Source organism: Nuphar pumila, chromosome 2 (assembly GCF_984573655.1).
Source record: "Nuphar pumila chromosome 2, dmNupPumi1.hap1.1, whole genome shotgun sequence".
Classification (NCBI taxonomy): domain Eukaryota; kingdom Viridiplantae; phylum Streptophyta; class Magnoliopsida; order Nymphaeales; family Nymphaeaceae; genus Nuphar; species Nuphar pumila.
The window spans coordinates 140,402,140-140,423,007 of record NC_143250.1 but is presented as its reverse complement, the minus strand read 5'-3'; the positions used below and the strand labels follow the sequence as shown (position 1 = coordinate 140,423,007).

At 39.3% G+C, this 20,868-nt stretch overlaps 1 protein-coding gene across 2 annotated transcripts in view; it reads right to left on the bottom strand.

Moving 5' to 3' along the window:
• MLO4 (Seven transmembrane MLO family protein) overlaps positions 1-20,868 on the bottom strand; it is a 70,590-nt gene that overhangs the window by 24,862 nt on the left and 24,860 nt on the right. The window contains exons 9-15 of one of the 2 annotated variants that reach the window (XM_089996942.1): positions 17,467-17,516; positions 17,327-17,367; positions 17,048-17,218; positions 16,924-16,959; positions 15,617-15,684; positions 15,263-15,323; positions 11,102-11,790 (exon numbers count right to left, since the gene is read on the bottom strand). In XM_089996942.1, coding sequence (XP_089853068.1) covers positions 11,272-11,790; positions 15,263-15,323; positions 15,617-15,684; positions 16,924-16,959; positions 17,048-17,218; positions 17,327-17,367; positions 17,467-17,516 — 946 coding nt within the window. In that variant the 3' untranslated portion in view covers positions 11,102-11,271. Of the gene's footprint in view, positions 1-11,101; positions 11,791-15,262; positions 15,324-15,616; positions 15,685-16,923; positions 16,960-17,047; positions 17,219-17,326; positions 17,368-17,466; positions 17,517-20,868 lie in introns of those variants that run through there. The other variant, XM_089996943.1, reaches the window with a different exon arrangement.

The following is a 20,868-nucleotide window of genomic DNA, read 5'->3' as shown; positions in this document are numbered from 1 at the left end:
AATATGCATTATGTGAATTTCTAACTCATTGTTCTGTAGGTGCTGTTTCGCCTACACATGACCCACCTACGCCGGATGCAGGGTCTTCTCAGTGTGACACACGATGAGTAATTCAAATAGTGTATATCGATAGTCGACCATAAGTATTTCATTGTCACTTGTCTAATACTTAACTTATAAAAAGTGTATATCGACAGTCGATTGTTAATGTGTATCAATTCATGTGCAGTGCGAGGTTTAAGCAGCAAGAAGTAATACAAAAAATTATGAAGTCATTACTGCATCATCTTCTAGGACCGATAGCGCAATGAAAAGAGTACCCGTAGGGGTGGCAATCGTGTCGGGTTGGCGGGTCGACCCGACGGGTTGGCGGGTCAGCATACCTCAACCCGAACCCGATCCGTTTATTAAACGGGTCGGCTGTGGCAAACACGAACCCGACCCGTTTAATAAATGGGTAACCTGACACGACCCGCCAACCCATTTAATAAATGGGTTGGGTCGGGTAAACGGGTTCTCAGGTTCGCGGGTCAGGTTGGCGGGTCGGGTTGGCGGGTTGGCAGACGGGTTGGCGGGTTGACCCCACCCGCCTAACCCGTTTATTAAACGGGTTAGCCGGGTTGGTGGGTTGGCATACCCCCAACCCGAACCCGACCTGTTTAATAAACGGGTTACGCGGATCGACCCGTTTATTAAACGGGTTGGCTTAAGCCCAACCCGAACCCGCCTAAGAGGCGGGTTGGCGGGTCGTGTCAGGTTTTGCCACCCCTACCCGAGAGAGGTGTTGGACAGATTAATGTCCTCATTCATGGTATGCAATCGTTTATCACAACAAGAAGTGTTTCATATTTATGTGTGCTAACTTTATGAAAGTATTTGTAGGCTTTCCATCGCTTCACGACTGCAAACGAAGAGAAAGACGTGAGGGTAGTGTGGTAGAAAGTGACTGCCAATCGATTTGCCAACATGCTGCACAATATGAAGACTGCAGAAAAAAAAAAATAGCTGGTGGGATAGATGATCCACTGCAGTGGAAGGGCCATGGGCCTTCTACTATCAGGAGAGATTATTGGGAGGGCATGTGCGACAAGTGGGCGAGTAATGAATTTCAAAACCGCTCAACAAAGGATGCACAAAACCGAACGAAGATGCTCGATGCCCATCTTCACACAGGTGAATCTAGGACTTTTGGGAGCCACCAGAAGAGAATGATAACTCATCAATATATATATATATATATATATATATATATATATATATATATATATATATTATAAAAATTTGTAAGTATTTCAGCATACTTATTAATCGATTTTTTTATCATTTAACATTGTAAGAAGCAGAAAAAGGAGACAGTGTGCTTTACAAGGATGTGTTTGTTGAAACACATAAACGTAAGAGTATGAGAGATTTTGTATCAGAGAAGGCGAGAACGACATCGGTATGTATTGATTGTATTAATAAACATTGTAATATACAAGTTACTTTGAATTACGTTATCATAAATATTGCAATTCTAAATTATTAATTCATATTCTAATCATTACTTTGTAGGAGTCATACGAGCAGCAAATCGTACAACGATATGGTGATGACTCCACTCAGCATCCGCCTTTTGATCCTGCAGCATGGGTGACTGCAATTGGTGAAGCCAAAAAGGGTCGTGTGTTCGGGTTTGAAAGTTACATGAACACCGCACCAGTCGTTGCCTACTGCAGCCACGACTCTCAGAGTTCTCTCACCAGCATCAACTTCCAACGCCCAATTGACCCTGCTATGTCTTGGGATGATGTGTGTCAGCGTCTTGAGGACAAAATGCCAATACTTTTTAAATGAAGTCATTCTCAACATTGTCTGTAATGAGTTGTGCAACTTTTTTCAAGACAGGGGAACTTCGTCTGCATTCAACATGAGCTCTGGTGCCCGTTAGGTATAAAGATTCATGTCATTTGTTTCATGTCGTTAAATTTCAAGCTAGTATATGCATGATTGAATACATATGTGCATGATTGCCTCACTATAAAATTTTTTGACATCTTATAACACACATATGCATGATTGATTCACTATACAATTTTTTTTACACCCTTATAACACATATACACATGATTGAATCACTATGAAAGTTTTTTTACAACCTTACAACACATATATGCATGAATTCATCACTATAAATTTTTCTTAGTGCCTTATAACACATATATGCATGATTTAATCACTATAAAAGTTTTTTGACAACCTTAGAACACATACAAGCATGCTTTCATCACTATGACAACCTTAGAACATATATGAGCCTGATATTAACATATATGAAAGTTTTTTAATGCTTTATAACACATATATGCATGATTGAATAACTATAATTTTTTTTGACTACTTTAGAAGATGATAGACATGATTGAATCACATATAAAGTTTTTTGACTACCTTAGAACACATATAAGCATGATTTCATCACTATGAAAGTTTTTTTACTGTCATGCAACATATATATGCATGATTGTGATACATAACACATTTATTTGACAGCCTTATAAATTATATATGCATGCGTGAATCACTATGAAATTCTTTGACAAACTTAAAACACATATCTGCATGATTGAGTCACTGTATGTTTTTTTTCCAGTCTTAGAACACATATTTGAATTCTATTAATGTCCTTCAGTTTATTGCTATTCTCTGTGTCATTCAGTCATTTACTTTGTTGCATTATATTAGGTGCATTGCATATAATTTATTTCATTATATTTTGTTTATAAATACTAACATTTTTTTTCTCTTGTAGGATGCTGGAGATGATCAGCGTAGAGGAGATGATGTAGGCATGAAGGGAAGCGCAGATAGACAAAATGAAGAGGATGATGCCCAAAATCTTGACGAGGATTAGATTCATTTGTTTAATTTTTTTGACATACTTGTAACTAATTATAACTTGGCAAGGACTGTATTTGGTTGTTAAAGTTTGCCTAACTTAGAACTTGTGTTACATTTGTTCCACCTGCATATGTATTTTTTATGTGTATTTTGTTTTTTATAAGCAGGTTATATGATTGTATAACGAGAAATTTTTCTCAAGTTTTAGAAAATTAAAAAAAAAAAAAAATTTAAAACTTAGCGACGAATAATATCCGTCGCTACTCCGTCGCCAATTTGAAGCAGTCGTCGGTTTGTGATGAAATTAAATCTGTCACTAATGTTCATCATCAAATTAGCGACGGATACATATCCCTCACTAAATAGTAGCGACTGATTAAATTCTGCCGCATAACCAAATCAATCTCTATCGGCGGATTAACAACAGACATGATCCATCGCCAATCCATCACTATTTAGCGATGGATTGGCGACAGATAAATTCTGCCGCAGTTTAGCAACTAGGGTTATACGATGGACGCTATCCATTGCTAACATATTTAGCGACAGATTAGCGATGGCGTAGCGACGGATAGTATCCGTCGCTAATACACATTTTTCTTGTAGTGATATTCCATGTATCTATGTTACAGAAGTACATACATGATCTATCCCATATAATCCAATATAAAGATATGGATACATGAGAGGATCTTACTATGAAGGAAAGACCAGTCGAGATTCTAGCTAGGAAGAAACAAGTGCTAAGGACCAAAACCATTCTTTTGGTCAAGGTACGATGGCAACATCATAGTATCGAGGAGTGCACATGGAAACCCAAAGTTGGTATACGAGAAAAGTACCCACATTTGTTCGAATAGATTTGTAACAAATTTTGGGGATAAAATTTCTTTAAGGGAGAAATGATGTAAAACCTGTAAAATTTTCATGAATTATTAAATTAACAAAGGAGATTTTCGTTCAATTTTTAAAGTTTAAATGACGATAAATGGCAGTTGAAGAAAATAAAATTTAAAAATATTTATATATACTCGAATGAAATTAAAGGTTTAAGGAATTAATTTAAAATTGAATTTCACAATAAATAGCTTTTATGGTGACGTTTTGCTGAAAATATAGATGTTGGCCCGACCTCGAACCGAAAAATGAACTGTCTATGGCGGAACAATGGGGAACACAAGGAAGTGTGTGAATCTGAGAGCTAAGGCGCTCAAATTAAAAAAAGAATGAAAGAATCTTGAAAACTCCTGTTATCAAGTCCTAATGAGGGATATGGCATTTCTTTTGAAGAGGTATAAGGTAACGCTAGGATGTGTCAAAATAGACATCAAGTTTTTGCTTCATGTCAGGATAGCTGGAAAATATTGTCAATATGATAAAAATTGTAGTTGATTCAAGATGATTGAAATGTAAGCACATTTGTGCGAAAAATATTTCCTCTTCTACCTAGAGTATTACCTCCAACTGGGTTAACTCTGTAGAATCCAAAATCAAAATCAAATTATTGTTGTTGGGTTTCTTCAAGGAAGCTAACCATTTCCTAGATATGAAAAGAAAGAAATTTGCTCTTATTATCATTAAAGTGACTTATGAAAGGATATTGATAAAAGAATTTCACATGAGAAAATATAATTCTTGACAATTTGGGCAGTTTGATATCTGGGGTTTACCCATGATGATCTTTTTACACTCTTTTGAGACATAGAGATTGAGCTTTCTTGAGGTTTGACGAGACATAAATGACCTGATGATCCATTTGCTAGCTTTGGTCAAAGTGACTCATTTTTTTTCTAGAGTTTATTTTTATGACTAGGAACCCTCACAAGGAAAACCCTGGGTGGAACCCACGACTACCCAGTCTTATGCGGCCCACCTTTCAAAGCTATGGATAGAGCTAGCAGAGATTGATCTGGTGCCTTCGTCTCAACACCCTCACAACCACCCTGCTGGCCATCTCTTCCAAGTTCTGGTGCAATGGCCAACTCAGTTGGTGAACCTAATGATATAAAAACACGTTGAATGAATAAAGAGATTAGTTTTAAAAACAGTTTTATATGCAGGAAGAGTATCACACCTTATCCCTTATATAGGGGTGTCAACGAGTAGGGTTTGGTTCAAACCCAGGTGGAACCAGACTTGAACTAGATTTTCAAGTATGATATCGGGTACAGACCCGGTCTAATCGGGTCCACTATAAGAAAAACTATACTTGGACCCGATAAGAACTACATGAACCAAACCCTGTAAAACCATATTTTTTTTTTATTTTTACATTGAAAAATTGCAGGTCTTAATCAAAACTTGGGTTGGGTCTGGATCTGATATAAAATTTCACAAACTATACCCAGGCCCATGTCTTAATCTGACCTTCGGGTCCAGACCTGAGTCTTAATCGGGTCTTCTTATTTATCACCATACCCGGACCCTATAAGATTTGGTTCGGGTAAACCAGGCCCGTTGACACCCCCACCCTTATAGTTAGGGAAAGGCAAGTCCACCTTCCACTAACCAGGGCAGGCTGTTTGGTAGGAGCAGTTTGCGTAAGTCACCATGTGATGGATGATGCAAGTTTGAACTTTGAACCACACTGATATGAGTGGTTGAATTACTGTTTGATTGTATAGCCATTAATAGGGCAAAATCTCGCGTGAATGTACTTTTCAACTACTGAGATTAACCAAATGCTAATGCAAACAAGTGTGCTGCTCCCAAGTGAGTGTTAATCAATTATATGCCTAACTGGATAATCTACCACAGTACCACTTAGTCTCTGTTTGGGATCTGGTAGTTGGAATGGAAGTTTATATGCGTTTGGTAAAAGCTTGGTCAAACTACTTTGGTGGTGGATGTTTTGAAACCGATAGCTAGGATAAGAGTTTATGCATTTGGGAAAAGAAGTGAAACCTTCTCCTCTTTGCATTTGCACTAAATCCTGGGTTTGGTAAGGCTCTGCTTGTCTGACAGGAGCAGTTAGTGCACGTTACCTTGTGTTGGGACCAGTGGCGGAGCCAGGGGTGGGCATGGGTGGGCGGCCGCCCACCCTAAAATTTGAAACTGAGTCGACTCATGACTCGAAAAACCGAATCGAATCGGGACTCGTGAAACCGAGTCGACCGGGACCCGGGCTCTCGATGAGTCTAGAGCCTGCCAAAAGGGGCGAGGGGTAAAACCCTCGCCAGTTTTTCTTTATCGTTCGTGCTCTGTCCCTCCGTTCCGACATTCCCCTTCTGTCACAGGCAAGGCGACAACCCCATTCGCCGGCAACCCTTGTGCTCTGCAGTGCCGCCGGCCTCCCTTCGGTGAACCCACAGTGGCGGTGCCCCCCTTCGAGCTTCTTCCTCTCTGCTGCAATCTCCGGCGATGCGAGGCATCAGTGTCGCAGTCAGTCGGACCTTCGCCAATCTCTGGCGACCATCGCTAGCAGCCGGCCGTCGCACTGTCTCAGGTAACCTCCCTAGTCCCTACCCCCTCTCTTTTGCTTTTCTTGTCGATCGGCAAACACGATAACCCTGTTTGCGGTTTCTGAGAAACCAAAGCCTTCGGTTTCTCGAAAACCGCAAAGCATTAGACGACCCATGAAGACCTGCCGGCGATGACTACCAACACGACGCCCAGCCATGCCCACCCCTGGCTCCGCCACTGGGTGAAACGTCCCAACATCCCAGCTGAATGCGTATTTTCAGTGGGTTATTTTGTTTGCATTTAGCTGTTAATCTTCCTATCTACTTGACGCTATTCAATTCAATTTGAATACCGTTTGTCGGGCAGTTAGCTATTCCTATTTATCCCTGTTAACCAACTCCAACTGTTATATGTAGTTTTTGAGTTAAATCTGATTTCTATTTTTGCTTGCTTGAATTGTTATTAATTTGGTTTAGGACAGGGTTTGTGTTTCACGATTTTTTTCGTCTTGGATTTTAAGCCAAAAGCGTTGTTAGTCGTATGGGTGTGGGACACACACCAACTGTTTGGTGAAATGGCTCACTGACTCAGCTGAACCAGTTTGGTTCAGATTTTTTGGCCACCCATTGTCTTTTTCTAAGGGTCGAGTTCTTACAGTGTTCGCACATTTTAAACAACGTTTAGGCATCTTTTAGGAGACAGTTTGCTGAATTGTTTTGTTCCATAAATCAGTACTTAAACCAGTCCCTAGTCATGTTAAATAGTTTGAGAATTTCATACATTTAATTCCACTGTCATTGCTACTTGTGCATACTCTTTACAGGATCGTCCTTCAAGACCATAGCATTGTCCCCGAGACCCGAAGTCTGCCCACCCAACGAAAAACTTCTGGCTCTGCCACTGGTTGGGACGTTGAATGTTCGAACCCAAAATGGTATAGTTGTATAACTGGTAGGGGTCTACCTAACCCCAACTTTCTCTATCGAAAAAAAAAACTACACCTCATAGAGGTTGTGGCCACACCAAATCCAAGATTTGGCAACTGCCACTTTTCCAAAGGAATAACTCCCTCCAACTATCAGTTTCCAGACAGAGCCAATGTAACAACAATTCTCTCTCTCTAATCGTACATAAAAATGGAATTTTCATGTTTTGTTCTTAAAAAAATACGAAAATAATTTTTTTATGATAAGGAATTGTAACACCCCGATCTGGGACCTCAGGAGTTCGAGTTCGGTTGGTATTACTTCCCAGAGGGAAGAGTGCAAAGCTTACACAGAGAAAGCGTGGCTAAAAAAAACTTTTTATTTTATTTCCATAATAAACTTTTTCTTACAATGTTCATCATTCATAACAGAAAAAAAATTACAATTTATTCAATGACAAAGAAAAGAAATTATACCAAATGCTCTGCTGAAACTGCTCACTGTGATACTACTGCCTAGAACCTACAGTTGTAATTAAACAAGAATGAGGGTGAGTCTACAACCCAGTAAAGAATAATTATAAGTAAATAAACAACAATTTACAACTGTAGTGGGCTCTAAGCCCCTAATCTTATTTTAATTCTCGATACACCACACATGTTTGTATATTTTAATTTCTCCCATTTTCATTCTCAAATACTCTCTCTCTCTCAACTATCACTAGGCTGCCTATACCGGTAATAGTCATCTATGGGCGTAGCAACCCTGTAGAACACCCCAATTCTACATGTTGGCCAAACAATGAACCATACACTCTCAGTGGTCTCCAGACCACCAGGCACTGCAGTGAACTACCACGGAGACCCCACCGGTAGCTAGCCGGGAGGTCAAGCTCTCAATCTCGACATGGTTCATGCTACATCCTAAATATGATGGTTATCAACCATCCATGATCCTCTAGAGTCTCAAACCAGTGTGAGTGAAATCCTAAGTCATAACTAAGTTCACACAATGAACAATATTCTCACATTCACATTTCACTCGTTATCTCTCGAGTGGTGTCATGACTAATCACAACAATCTCATTCTTAATCTCATGTTGACGTTAGGACTCACACTGTTCTCACTTAACACGCAATGATGTAGTGTCTCTACATCATTAAATCACCGGCGGCCCACTTTCCATGGTGGCTGCACTCTGGCCACGAACCAGGTAGCCCTTGCCACAGGTCGCCACTTCCGGGATTTAAGGGGTACTGCATGCTGAACTCTAAATATCTATTCATACTACATGAATGAACTAAATGAGACTCTAATCCAAACTTAAATCTCATCACAATGCATGATATTAACGATCAATTAGACATGTAATTACAATTGCTTTCTATCATGCATGACATATTACGAGTAACATGTATTTAAATGAACTCATAATCTCAAGCATGCATGTCATGGTCTCACTCAAATCTATCATGCTAATCACATAACCTCTTAAACATTACGATAACAAACAACGTGAAACAGGTTTATTCACATCTAAAGTTACTTATAATATTCCTTACCTCAAGTGTGAACAACATACTCTCTCCGAAATCGAGCCTCACGAAGTACTAACAATAGGATCTGGTCATTAAAGCAATATACTTGAATCAGTTCACAACCCTCTTACCAAATTACCAAAATACCCTTCCTGAATCTTATTCAAAAAACAACGGTTTCTGTATTTCTAGTTTGACTGAATTTCATAAACTAATGGATTCTCCTCTTCAATACGAATCCAACGCACCAAACCTCACTCGATTCCAAGTTCGGAGTGCGAAGATATATCCATTTTACTGAAATGGATCTCAAGTATCCAAATGGATCTCTTGGTACATTTCGGATTTTGGGCAATCCGAGACTATCTTATGATCCAATTCTGATCTGGATCCAAACTCTGTCTGTTTGGATTCAGATCCATTACATAACTGGATCCAAACTGCTTGACTGGATCCCGAAAAGTCTGTCTAGATCCAGAATAGTCTGATTGGATCCAAACCGAATCCATTCTATTATGACTGGATCCAGAATAGTCTGACTGGATCCAGGACAGATTGACTGTATCTGGACCTGCTTGACTGGATCCTGGACAGTATGATTAGATCCAGATCTGCCTGACTGGATCCAGGGTAATCTAACTGGGTCCAGACCTGTCTGACTGGGTCTAGATCCGAGACTGATCTAGTCAGATCTGGACCCGATTAATCTGGATCTGAGACAGGTCCAGATTGAACTGGGTTTGAACTGAAAACCCAGATCCGAATGATTCAGTTTGGACCTTGGTTCAACCGGGTCGGTTCAGACCCAATTCGGTTTGAACCGGTTCGACCTGAACCAGAATAACCAACCCGGTTGGCTTGAACCGGTTCAACCCGAACCGGTTTGACTTGAATCGGTTCGACCTGAACCGGTTCGATCCGAACCGGTTCACCCAACTCACAAGACCCGGTTTGGTCTGGGTGCGACCCGGTTCGGTCTGAGTCGCACCCAGGCCGAACCATATTTTTTTTTCCAAAGCACTCGATCTGGGCGCGACCCAGACCGGTGGGCTCGGTCTGGGTCGCACCCAGACCAACCCGGTTCGGTCCGGGAGCTCGGACCGAACCAGTCCCTCGATAAAAAGGGGGCGGAAGGGGTCGTGCCCCTTCCAATGCCGACCCTCTCTCTGCACTCCCTGCCTGGGCCGGCCTCCGGGGCCGGCCAACTATGTCGGTCGGTCGCCGGGGCCGGCCGTCGGAGTCGGCCGCCATAGGGGCCGACCGACCCCTCTCTCTTTCTCTGTCTGTTTTTTTTTTTTTTAATTGCAACTTGCTGGCAGCAATGGCTGTCGACCCCCTGTACTCCCAACCGGAAAGAAGCACGAAGAAGGAGATGGGGGAAGGTGGGCTTACCTCGCCGCCGTCGTCGCCGTCACCGGTAAGAGCCTCTTTCACTCTCTCTTGATTTCTCTCGATGCAGGGTGCGGAAGGAAGGACCTGCGTGAGGGTTTTTATAACCCTCACGCAGGGTGAGGGGCTGAGGATAACCTCGCCCCCCCTTTCCGCGGATTATGGGGGGGGTGAGGTTTATCTTCACCCTCACTCGTTACGCGGTTTCCCCTTTCGTTTCTTTTTTTTTCTTTTTTTTTTAAAGTTAATCCCCTCCGGCGACTTCGCCGGAGGGGGGTTTTACAGGAACCCTAGTTGAAATGAGGAAAACCCTGGGCACGGCCCCACGACCACCCTGCCTTAAATGGCCTGCCTCTGAAAGCTACGAACATACCCGTGCACCAGCAGGGTTTTATTCAATTCCTTCACCTCAGCACCCTTGCAACCACCCTGCTGGCCATGTGGGTGAACCCCGCGGTGGTAAAACAACAGAAATATTGTGTTACAGCCCGCCATGTGTTGGAATCACCAGGTGCCACACGGTGCTTCCAAATAAGCCCGTGACAATTGTTAGCTCACTGAGTACAGCTTTTAAGAATTTCAGTCATCGTAGCTACGGTTTTGGCCCTTTATTTGTTTTCTAAATTATGAATTAGAGTAAATTACAAGAGCAGCTCCACTGATCACATCTAATGAAAAACTGTCCAACCCTTTGGTTACTACGTTGAATCGCTCTTTCTTGAGGCATTTCAAAAACTGCCTTTACAACAGTAAAGAAATGAGAACCTATGACCACGTTTGAAGTGGGATTTCAATGTATTAGAATTACTTGATAATATCATATTCATATATTATGGGCATATTCCTGAAATCCCACTGAACTATCTGTGCAAATCTAGGTATCAAATACTGGAGCAAGTGCTTCTGGTTGTTCTTAAAGCCTCGAACTAAGTGATTATCATCATCCATGCATGCAAACATGAGGGAGGATTCAGATCCTTTTTTTATGTAAGATAATCCTCACTGTTTCCATACGCAGGAAAGCATTAGTTTCCTTGACAATGTTACATTTATCGCTATCAAGATATGATACAACAGTACAGTAATACAATTTTGTTCAAATGAGCATATATTGGCTCAAACTGGAGTACCCCATTCTATTGTTGTTCTCCATCGCCGTCGCAATTATTGCGATCATCTACTATTTCATTATCAACATCAGATTCATGTGAAGCAGCTAAGGATGCATTATCAGACGAGTCTGATAAGTAACCTGAAGTTTGAAAAGGGGCGTTTTCTTGCTGCTGATGAATAATTTCGTCTGTATCATTTTCCACACAATTAACAGTGACATGATTCAATGAGAGAGAGCGCTGCGTAGCAGTAGATGGACACCGAGATAATGTGCCTGAAAGAACTGTAATGGACTCATCATCCCTGACATGATTCAATGAGAGTGAGCGCAGCGTAGTAGTAGTTGGACACCGAGATAGTGTGCCTGAAAGAACTGTAATGGTCTCATCATCCCTCTCATCAATAGTAGATGTCAAAGAACAAGTTGATCTAGTAGCTGGAAGATGTGAGTGCCTAGATCTCTCTTTCACTCTTTTGCACCAACCATGAAGAGATTCCCTAACACTCTCGGAAATTAGTGCCTTCTTAAACTTGGATCCCATCTGCAATTATCAGCATATTTTAAGATTATGAAAAACTACTAGAGAAGCTACTGGGGCCCCCATTTTGATGACAGGGTGCAAAACCAGGGTTTTCAAAAACCCGAGTTTTGCTTAAAACAAAGTGTATGACAAACTTAGTTTGCCAAAAGCCTGGTTTTGTTCATGTTTGGAGGACCAAAAACCTAGTTTAACTTGTCAAAAGATTAAAAAAAAGGAGAAAGTGTGGCCATTTTTCGGCCAACCACTAGCCAAAAAATGGTTGAGTTGGTCTAATCCGAAATGTCAGCACCATCTGGCCGTTTTTCTGCCGGTGTTTTGCCAATAAATAGCTAGATAAAACATAAAAAAAAAACTAGGCCACATTTTCAACAATTCTTTTGGCCAGTGGCTGGCAGAAAAATGGCTGGACTAAAACAACACTAAAAAACAGGGACAAACATCAGGGCTAGTACCACACTTGAGAACAATACCATTCCAGTCATTTTTTAGCCAGTGGCTGGACAGAAAATACACAAAACTATCAAAAAAATAAAAATAAAAATAAAAAGAGAACATTCAGCCATTTTCAGTCAATCACCAGCTGGGCTCTATCGGACTGTACTAGCCCGGACATTTTCTGGCTGGTGTGCAGCAAAAAGTAACCAACCTTCTCAAGAGAGGGTAGTGGTGAAATCTGGTTTATGTTACCTAAATGGAGCAGAAAACCAAGTTTTACTTTGTAACTCGGATTGATGCCAAAATCCCGGTTTTCAACCCGGTTTTTGGCATCACTCAAGTGTCCCCTAAACTAACAATGATTGTGGGCATTTTGATGCCATAAATAATATACGAGAAAGCAAGCAATCCAAAGTCGTAGGTCTGGCTCATGAAAAATAGTTAATTATAAAATATAAGACAAAATAAGAAATCGAGGGCGAGAAGGATATTTATAGGCTTGCAAAGATGAGAGATAGAAAATCGAGGGATCTGGGTATGGTTAGATGTATCAAAGATGAAACACCAAGGGTTTTAGTCAAAGATGAGGAGATTAAGGAGAGATGAAAAAATTATTTTGATAAGCTATTTAATGGAAGTCATGCTCAAGATCTTGGAGACTTGTCCATTCCTTTTCATGAGATGAATCGTGATTTCATGTGCAAGATTCAAAAGAAAGAAATTACAGAGGCTTTGAAGAAAATGAAATCAAGAAGGGCAGTTGGCCCAGATGGTATACCTATCGAGGCTTGAAAATGCTTGGGAGAGAAAGGTTTAGAATAGTTGACAAATCTTTTTAACAAGATTTGGCGGACAAATAAGATGCCTAATGAGTGGAGGAAAAGTACGTTGGTGCCTGTATATAAGAATAAGGGTGATATACAAGATTACACAAACTATCATGGTATAAAACTCATAAGTTATACTATGAAACTTTGGGAGAGGGTGATTGGGTCTAGGTTGAGGAAGGTTGTCATGATATCGGAGAATCAATTTGGTTTTATGCCCAGAAGATCAACTATGGAAGCTATACATCTTCTTAGACAACTTATTGAGAGAAATAGAAAGAGGAACAAAGATTTGCATATGGTTTTTATTAATTTGGAGAAGGCATACGATAGAGTACCTAGGGACGTTCTCTGGTGGACAATGATGAAGAAAGGTGTTTCTCTCAAGTACATTAGAATAATTAAGGATATGTATGAAGGTGCAATAACCAATGTCCGCACTTGTGGAGGGGTGACAACCAATTTTCCTATAACGGTTGGGTTACATCAAGGATCTGCTTTAAGCCCTTTCCTATTTGCTATAGTGATGGATGAGCTTACGAGATCAATTCAAGAAAATGTGTCATGGTGTATGTTGTTTGCTGATGATATTGTTTTGATTGATGAGTCTAGAGCTGGTGTTAATGCTAAGTTAGAATTATGGAGACAAACATTGGAAGCAAGAGGTTTTAAGTTGAGTAAGAGTAAGACAGAATATATGGAATGCCGGTTTAGTAAGCAACAAAGTAGTGATGGGAGTGTAGTGAAGCTTGGTGAGCAAGAAATACCGGTGGATGATTGTTTCAAATATTTGGGATCTATCATTCAGAAGTATGGAGAAATTGATGGAGATGTAAATCATAGGATAAAGGTTGGGTGGATGAAATGGAAAAGTGCAACTGGAGTGTTGTGCGATCGTAGAATGCCATTGCGGTTGAAGGGAAAGTTTTATAGGATGACTATTAGGCCCGCTTTACTATATGGTATAGAATGTTGGGTTGCCAAGAGACATTATATTCAAAAAATGAGTGTAGCTGAGATGCGTATGCTTAGATGGATGTGTGGAAATACAATAAAAGATAAGATTTGGAACGAGGAGATATGTAAGAAGGTAGGCATTGCACCCATTGAAAATAAGATGAGAGAGAATCGTTTACGCTGGTTTGGACAAATTCGACGAAGGTCTAATGATGCTCCAGTTAGAAGGATGGAGAAATGGGAAAATATATTAATTAAAAGAGGTCGGGGTAGGCCTAGGAAGACTTGGATGGAGATGATAGGAAAGGATATGAATGCTTTGAACCTCACCGAGGACATGGCATTGGATATAAATGATTAGAGGAGAAGGATTCATGTGGAAGACCCAAAATGATTTTCTTTGTTGGTTCATATCGCCGACCCCAATTGTTTTGGGATGAAGGCGTAGTTGTTGTTGTGAAGACAAAATACAATCAATGAACAGATGGCCTGACTCAGGAGTCAGAAACCAGTACAGGGGCTCCATTTGCTTGACTGTGTTGAAGTTAAACTGGAATCGGATGTACTTGGGTCTTAGAATTTCACCAAATCATTTAGAGTTCCGCTAAAATAAAGAGGATTCAAGTGCAAAAACCGGCCCTTCTAAAATAAACTTCAATGGGGTAACAGTCACATCCAATCTAGGTTGCGGATCTCATGATGATGGGATCTTGAAATTATGGGTTGTCGATTTGCACTGAAATCACAAAAAAATTGGGAGGACATTATGAGAACATTCATGGTGCAGAAGTATACTTAGATCTGTTTTCTTGCTTTCACTTTTGTATTCGTTCTCTTGTTCACATTGGAAAATCAAACATCTATGTTAAGAAAATTAGAACCAAAATACTGAAATTTTTTAAATAACTCTTTCTTTTTTATTTCCTTTTTTTTTCTTGGTTTGTGGAAGAACCTGGCCCAAGGGGTGCTCAGTTGCAACTCTCATGTGGTAGGGCTTCCCCCCATCCTTATTCACCATTCAAACCTTTATAATTGATGCAGATTGGTCTTAAATTTGCTGCAATCCCTAACAGCACCATAGCCAAGGTGCCCAATGGTAAAATAAAATGCTACAAGGAATTGCTTCATATATGTGGTTCCATTGAGACATTGACATGGTTTTGATAAGACATAAGGATGGTGATGATGGACAGAGATAAAAAGGGCAATTATCGAATATCAATGCAACTAAGACCTGGGTACAGACTACAGACCTGTGAGATGATCAGGTTTAGGGGTAGTGTGACATAGCTGCACCAAAACTGAGCCAGTATCCTGCATTTTATGGAAACCAGATAAGCAACTTACACAATCACAGACAACCAAAATGGAAGAACATCCAAGAGATTATTCAACAACAATGCAAATCCAACTTCCACGATGCTTGAAACAGAAAAAAAATGGTAAGCAGTAAGATTGTTTCCAAAGCATAAACAATAGGAAACAAGTAGCAATTGCATAAGCACTATGCGTTGGAAGGATTTCCAATAGTCCATTGAAGAAGTTCCATGTCAATCAAGCACACACACACACACAGGTTGATTGCATATAAAGGGATGGATATATACCCAGAAATCAAGCGAATTACAATTGATAAATGATTCTTCATGAAGCATGATTGTGTCTTTATATCCCACTGAAAAAAAAAGAATGTTAAAATGCAATATCAAAATAAGGGGAAGAAGTTCAAGTCACACTAATGGTAGAATGCAACAAAACTTTATTTCATAAGAAAAAAATACACCTGATGCACAATCAAATAAGGAAAACAAACTCAAATCACACCAAGTATATGAAATAGGTCCCAATCAAATTAATAAACATCAAATACTATAAAAATCACTGACATGGATATAGTCAATGATTTAGACACCATCCATTATTCCATTGAAACCGGAACCAAAATGTCAGTACCCACAAACCTTGAAAACCTCATGTCTCACTCAAATTTCAACCAAATGACTTGAAACTTGTCCCAGAATGCTCACAATTACAAGTAGATAGCAAAATCACATGTCTTCAAACTCAATTGCACCCTTTTGCATCCCCCAAGAAAAAATGTTTGATAGATCCAAAATTGCTCCGAGAAACCTTTAGAAGATATACAAGTGCTGATATCTTTATGAACATGCTTGTCATGAAGACTTTTCGAAGATCTACAAGCACTGATCTCCTTATGAACATGCTTGTCATGATGATAACTATATGAATTTTTTGATTTTTGAGGCTAACATTTGATTTTGAAATAAAGAACTTCAAGCAGGTACATTAGCATGCTAACACAAGAAAGGCAAGTTTCTTCTAAGATGACAATAACAAGTTTGATATTCAAAAGACATACATATTAAGACTAGGGAATTGGAAATGAAAGAGACCTTTGTGTTCTCATTGATAACCATAATAAGATACAGACCCATTATATGGCATATGTGACAACATAAAAATAAAAGAAAAAATGAAAAAAGACCAAAGTTCCCTTTCTTCACATGTTCTTTCCTCTTCCTGTCTATTTTGGAATACATCAGCTTTCATTCTGTTAGTTTCTCCATTTCTGATTTTTCCAATAAGCATCTCCAGTTTCATTAGATGGTCAGTTTCTTTATATAGATGACACATTCCCTGAATAAAATAATCATTTGGAAAAATACTTGCTCTTCAACCCACAAAAACTTTTCAGGTGAAAAAATGTACCATCAACAAAAAGTTAGCTGTATGTCATATCAAAGGATGATTATGATGCCTACAATTCACATGTGCACTAACAGGATAGTACTGGCAGGTGATGCTTATTCATATCATACTAGAACAGTGCACTTAGCCCATGATGCAAATGAAATCGTATGAGAAACCACAACTGAACTGGGTATCAACTTACCATTGACCAAAGAAACGTTGCCATTTCAAAGGCATTCTGCATTGACAAAATGAATGTAAAAGATCATATTGGCATAAACTGTCTACTCTGAACATAATGAAAGAATGTCAAAAATCTTCTATACCTGAAAAGAGGTGAATTGTATCAACCATAACAATAGTTCAGGTTTTCCAAACCAGAATAGTGCATCACGTGGCTTTAGTTGGGTTCCAGTTAATGGGCCAGTTGTTTCCACAACTTCAAGGGCCAATTTTGCAACAACATGTTGAAGTTTTGTTCCAACCAACAAAATTAACTGTCATTTATTGCAGGAAACGCCACAAGAAAGTTGATTAGGCATAAAATTTGGATGCTAAATTAAAACTAGATTGATGCAAAATTTGTAGAACTGAAGGAGGCTTACAAGGGCAGGGACAAATGAAAGCCAAAAGTAAACATTTAATCCTGTTACAAACAAGAAAATTTATCATTTACTATAGTAACTTGTACAAGATAAAAAAAATAACAAGCAAGTGACCTACATAGCAAAGCACTGGCAATTACCATGAACATTGATGAAAATGCAAAGAATTGCATAAATCCACAGTGGCCAGCTGCAATATTTGTAGAAGTATTACATCAGAACATAGATACTTCATTTATCCACAACATAAAATATTTGTCAAGTGCAGAGTATCTTCACAAGATAAAATATTTCACAAGGAATTGATATTTTTCAAACAAGAAATTATAGTGGAAGATGTCAAGCAATTAACACTCATCAAAATCACAACTTTTGTCATGATGAAAGCAAAAACCTTCAGAAGGTGTTATACGATTAGTGCCATATCATAAAATAAATTATTGACGGTGAACTTAATTTCTGCACAAGGAAAATGATATATTTTTTCTTTTTACTTTGGAAGGAATGGCCTCATTGGCAGTACAGAAAGAGACCCCATTAGGCATAATTTGTCTAAGCACTGGTAAGAGATCATTTTTAGGTGTCTCACCACCAAACACGTGTGCTGGTCAGAGAAGTTGCCATTTTTTTAAACAAAGTGCAATTCCAAAACTTCTAAATTGATATTTTCTATAAGCCAATAAGGAACAAACCAGACACACAGAAAACAATTCAGATGTAAGATGTATCTATTCGAAGGATTTAATCAAAATAGGTCATGGGTTGCCCATATCTAAAAAACATGTATATGTATTCTTCCTTGCTCATTATCAGACAATTATTCACAGACTCCATGTAGGGCAAATAGTTCTTGTTTCCCATTTCATGGAAATCAATTTGCCATTATCAACAGAATAGATAAATGGATGAATGTTTAGTCATGTAGGTCACAGGTCAGTGGTTGGATGGTGGAGAAGAAGTGTCCTGGAGACTCACATTCCAGAATGCATGATGTGAGACTACTCATGCCTTGAAGGCTGAAGCAGATGATGTTGGCACCATGAGTTGGATCCGCTACTACTTAGGATCTGTAGGTCACAGGACAGTGTTTGGATGATGGAGAAAAAGTGTCTTGGAGACCCACAGCCCAGAATGCCTGATGTGAGATAAGTCCTGCCTTGAAGCTGATGATGTTGGTGTTTAAGTGTCTAATTCAGCTGTATAATATGTAATATGTATTACTAGTTTTGGTGCTGCTCTATTCTTTTGTACATAGGATTATTTATCAGGGGCAATTCTGTATTTACTCAGGAGGTTAGTGGTCAACCAATTTTGTCTGCGAGTGTAACAAAGGGGATTTTCCAAAACATATGTCGTAACCTTTTTGCTTTTGCTTAAAAATGAAGTTTCTTCACTTCTCCCTCTTTGAGTGTTCCTTTGTGAAACCCTAATTGAGATTTCTGATTTGAATATGGTATCAGAGCCATATTTAAGCTCTTAGAGGATTGTGAGAGTGAAGATCGGATATAGAAGACTTCGATAGTTTGCTCAAAGAGCGTGCGGATGATGCCAGCTTTGGTCATATTAGTAGCTGTTACACCTTGTTTCGACTGCTGTAGTTGGGTTATTATTGCAGCAGATTGGTGTTAGAGGTGTTTGGTTATCATATCGTGCAGTCTTAGTTGAGTTTTAGATTGATTGAAGTGTTCTCGATATGTTTTTAGTATTAATGCTTGCATAGTAGAGATAGTGTGGAAGACCCTCAGTGAATATATAACTGATTGTGTGTTGAATTAGTGTACCGTTGTACACACTATTTTGAATATTGGTTTGCTGTTGTTTTCTTGTGAAGCAACATATTTTGTAGTTGGGGGTTGGTGTTAGTATGGAGAAGGAGTCGATACAAATCCTGCCCATCAAGTTCGACTAAACCAACTTTGCCTATTGGGCTGAGTTTATGCAAACAGTTGTAAGAGGCTTCGGCTACATTGGATACCTTGATGGTACCAATCCCAAACCCAAAAAGGATGGCACGAATTATGATACAGTGATTTTGGAATGGGAGAGAGACAATGCCAAAGTTAAGTCATGGCTATTGGGCTCTGTTGAACATAACATATTTCTGAACATTATGAGGTTTGAGGCTGATAAAAGATGCGTGGGCATATCTCAAGCAAGGGTATGAACAATCTAACTGGGAAAGAAGACATCAGCTTGAATAAGAATTGAAAAGCTTGAGGCAAAGCAATGAGTAGGTTCCAGCTTTTTATGCTCGATTTCAAGAGCTATCATATGCTCTTGCATCCATGATGAACATCAACAAATGTAGCAAGTGTGATGACTGAACCAAAAGTAAGAATTGTAATGCTGAAGCAAGAGATCAGAACCAGGTTATTGATTTTCTCATGGCACTTCGTCCCAAGTTTGAGGGTGTTCGTAGTAGCATCCTTAATCGACCCTTCCTACCCACTTTGGTACAGACGGTGGGTGAGGTGTTGGATGAAGAGACAAAGCTTAAGTCTCTCAACAATCAATCCTCTAGTGAGGTTGTACTTGTTGTAGCTCGCAAATTTGGTGGGAGAACGGAAAGTAGAGGAGATATATGACCTCCATTCAGTGCCACTATTGCAAAGAGTTCAGACACATGAAAAACATATGTCCTACAAGAAAAGTGTAGTAGCAGCCTCTGTTGGGGTAAGGGCGCTAAGCCCAAAGAGGTGCAGTCAGAGAGTGGTAGCAATGGTGCTCAGAGCAGTGTTCCTTCCATGGTTTTAAAACCCAGTGACTCGTCACTCAGCCGGGTCATGTTAACTTTATATTTTATATAAAATATATAAATATATGTATATACTATCTATATTTTATAGTATTTTACCAATATATTATATATAATACATAGTTGGAAAACTCTTGACTCGGGCTCGCCCCAATCCTTGACTCGCGAGTCAGCGGGTTGACTCGGACGAGTCAGGACTACATTTTATAGTGTAAGCACATGAATAAGACATGAAAATACCTAAACTTCAAGCTAATAATGTCAACAGTTAAGTTACAAAAACATATAATTATACATGATTATTAACTTTTTTTCATTGAACAATATTAGATTCTTTATAACAAGTGACTTTATATAAGAATTGTGCATTATACATGACAAAAAAATTATAATCGGCATTAGGATCGGTAACCTGAATCAATGACCCATTAGGGTTCCGATCTGAGTCAACTAAGGCGATTCCTGAGTCGACTCGCCGGGTTTCCCAACTATGATATAATATGCATTATACGATATTTTTTATAATACATTTAATATATAATTTTATTAATACATGTCTAACCATATTTTTATATATAATATACATAATATTTATATTATATCTCATATAATATATGTAATTATATATAAAAATATATTATGTATGTATATATATGCATGACACGCCCATGACTCAACTAACTCGCCCATGACTCGGTCGAGTCAGCCCATGACTCGACCGAGTTTTTGTAAAAACCGAGTTCAACAACTTTTTTAACCCAGTGATTGAGCGATCGGGGCCGAGTCA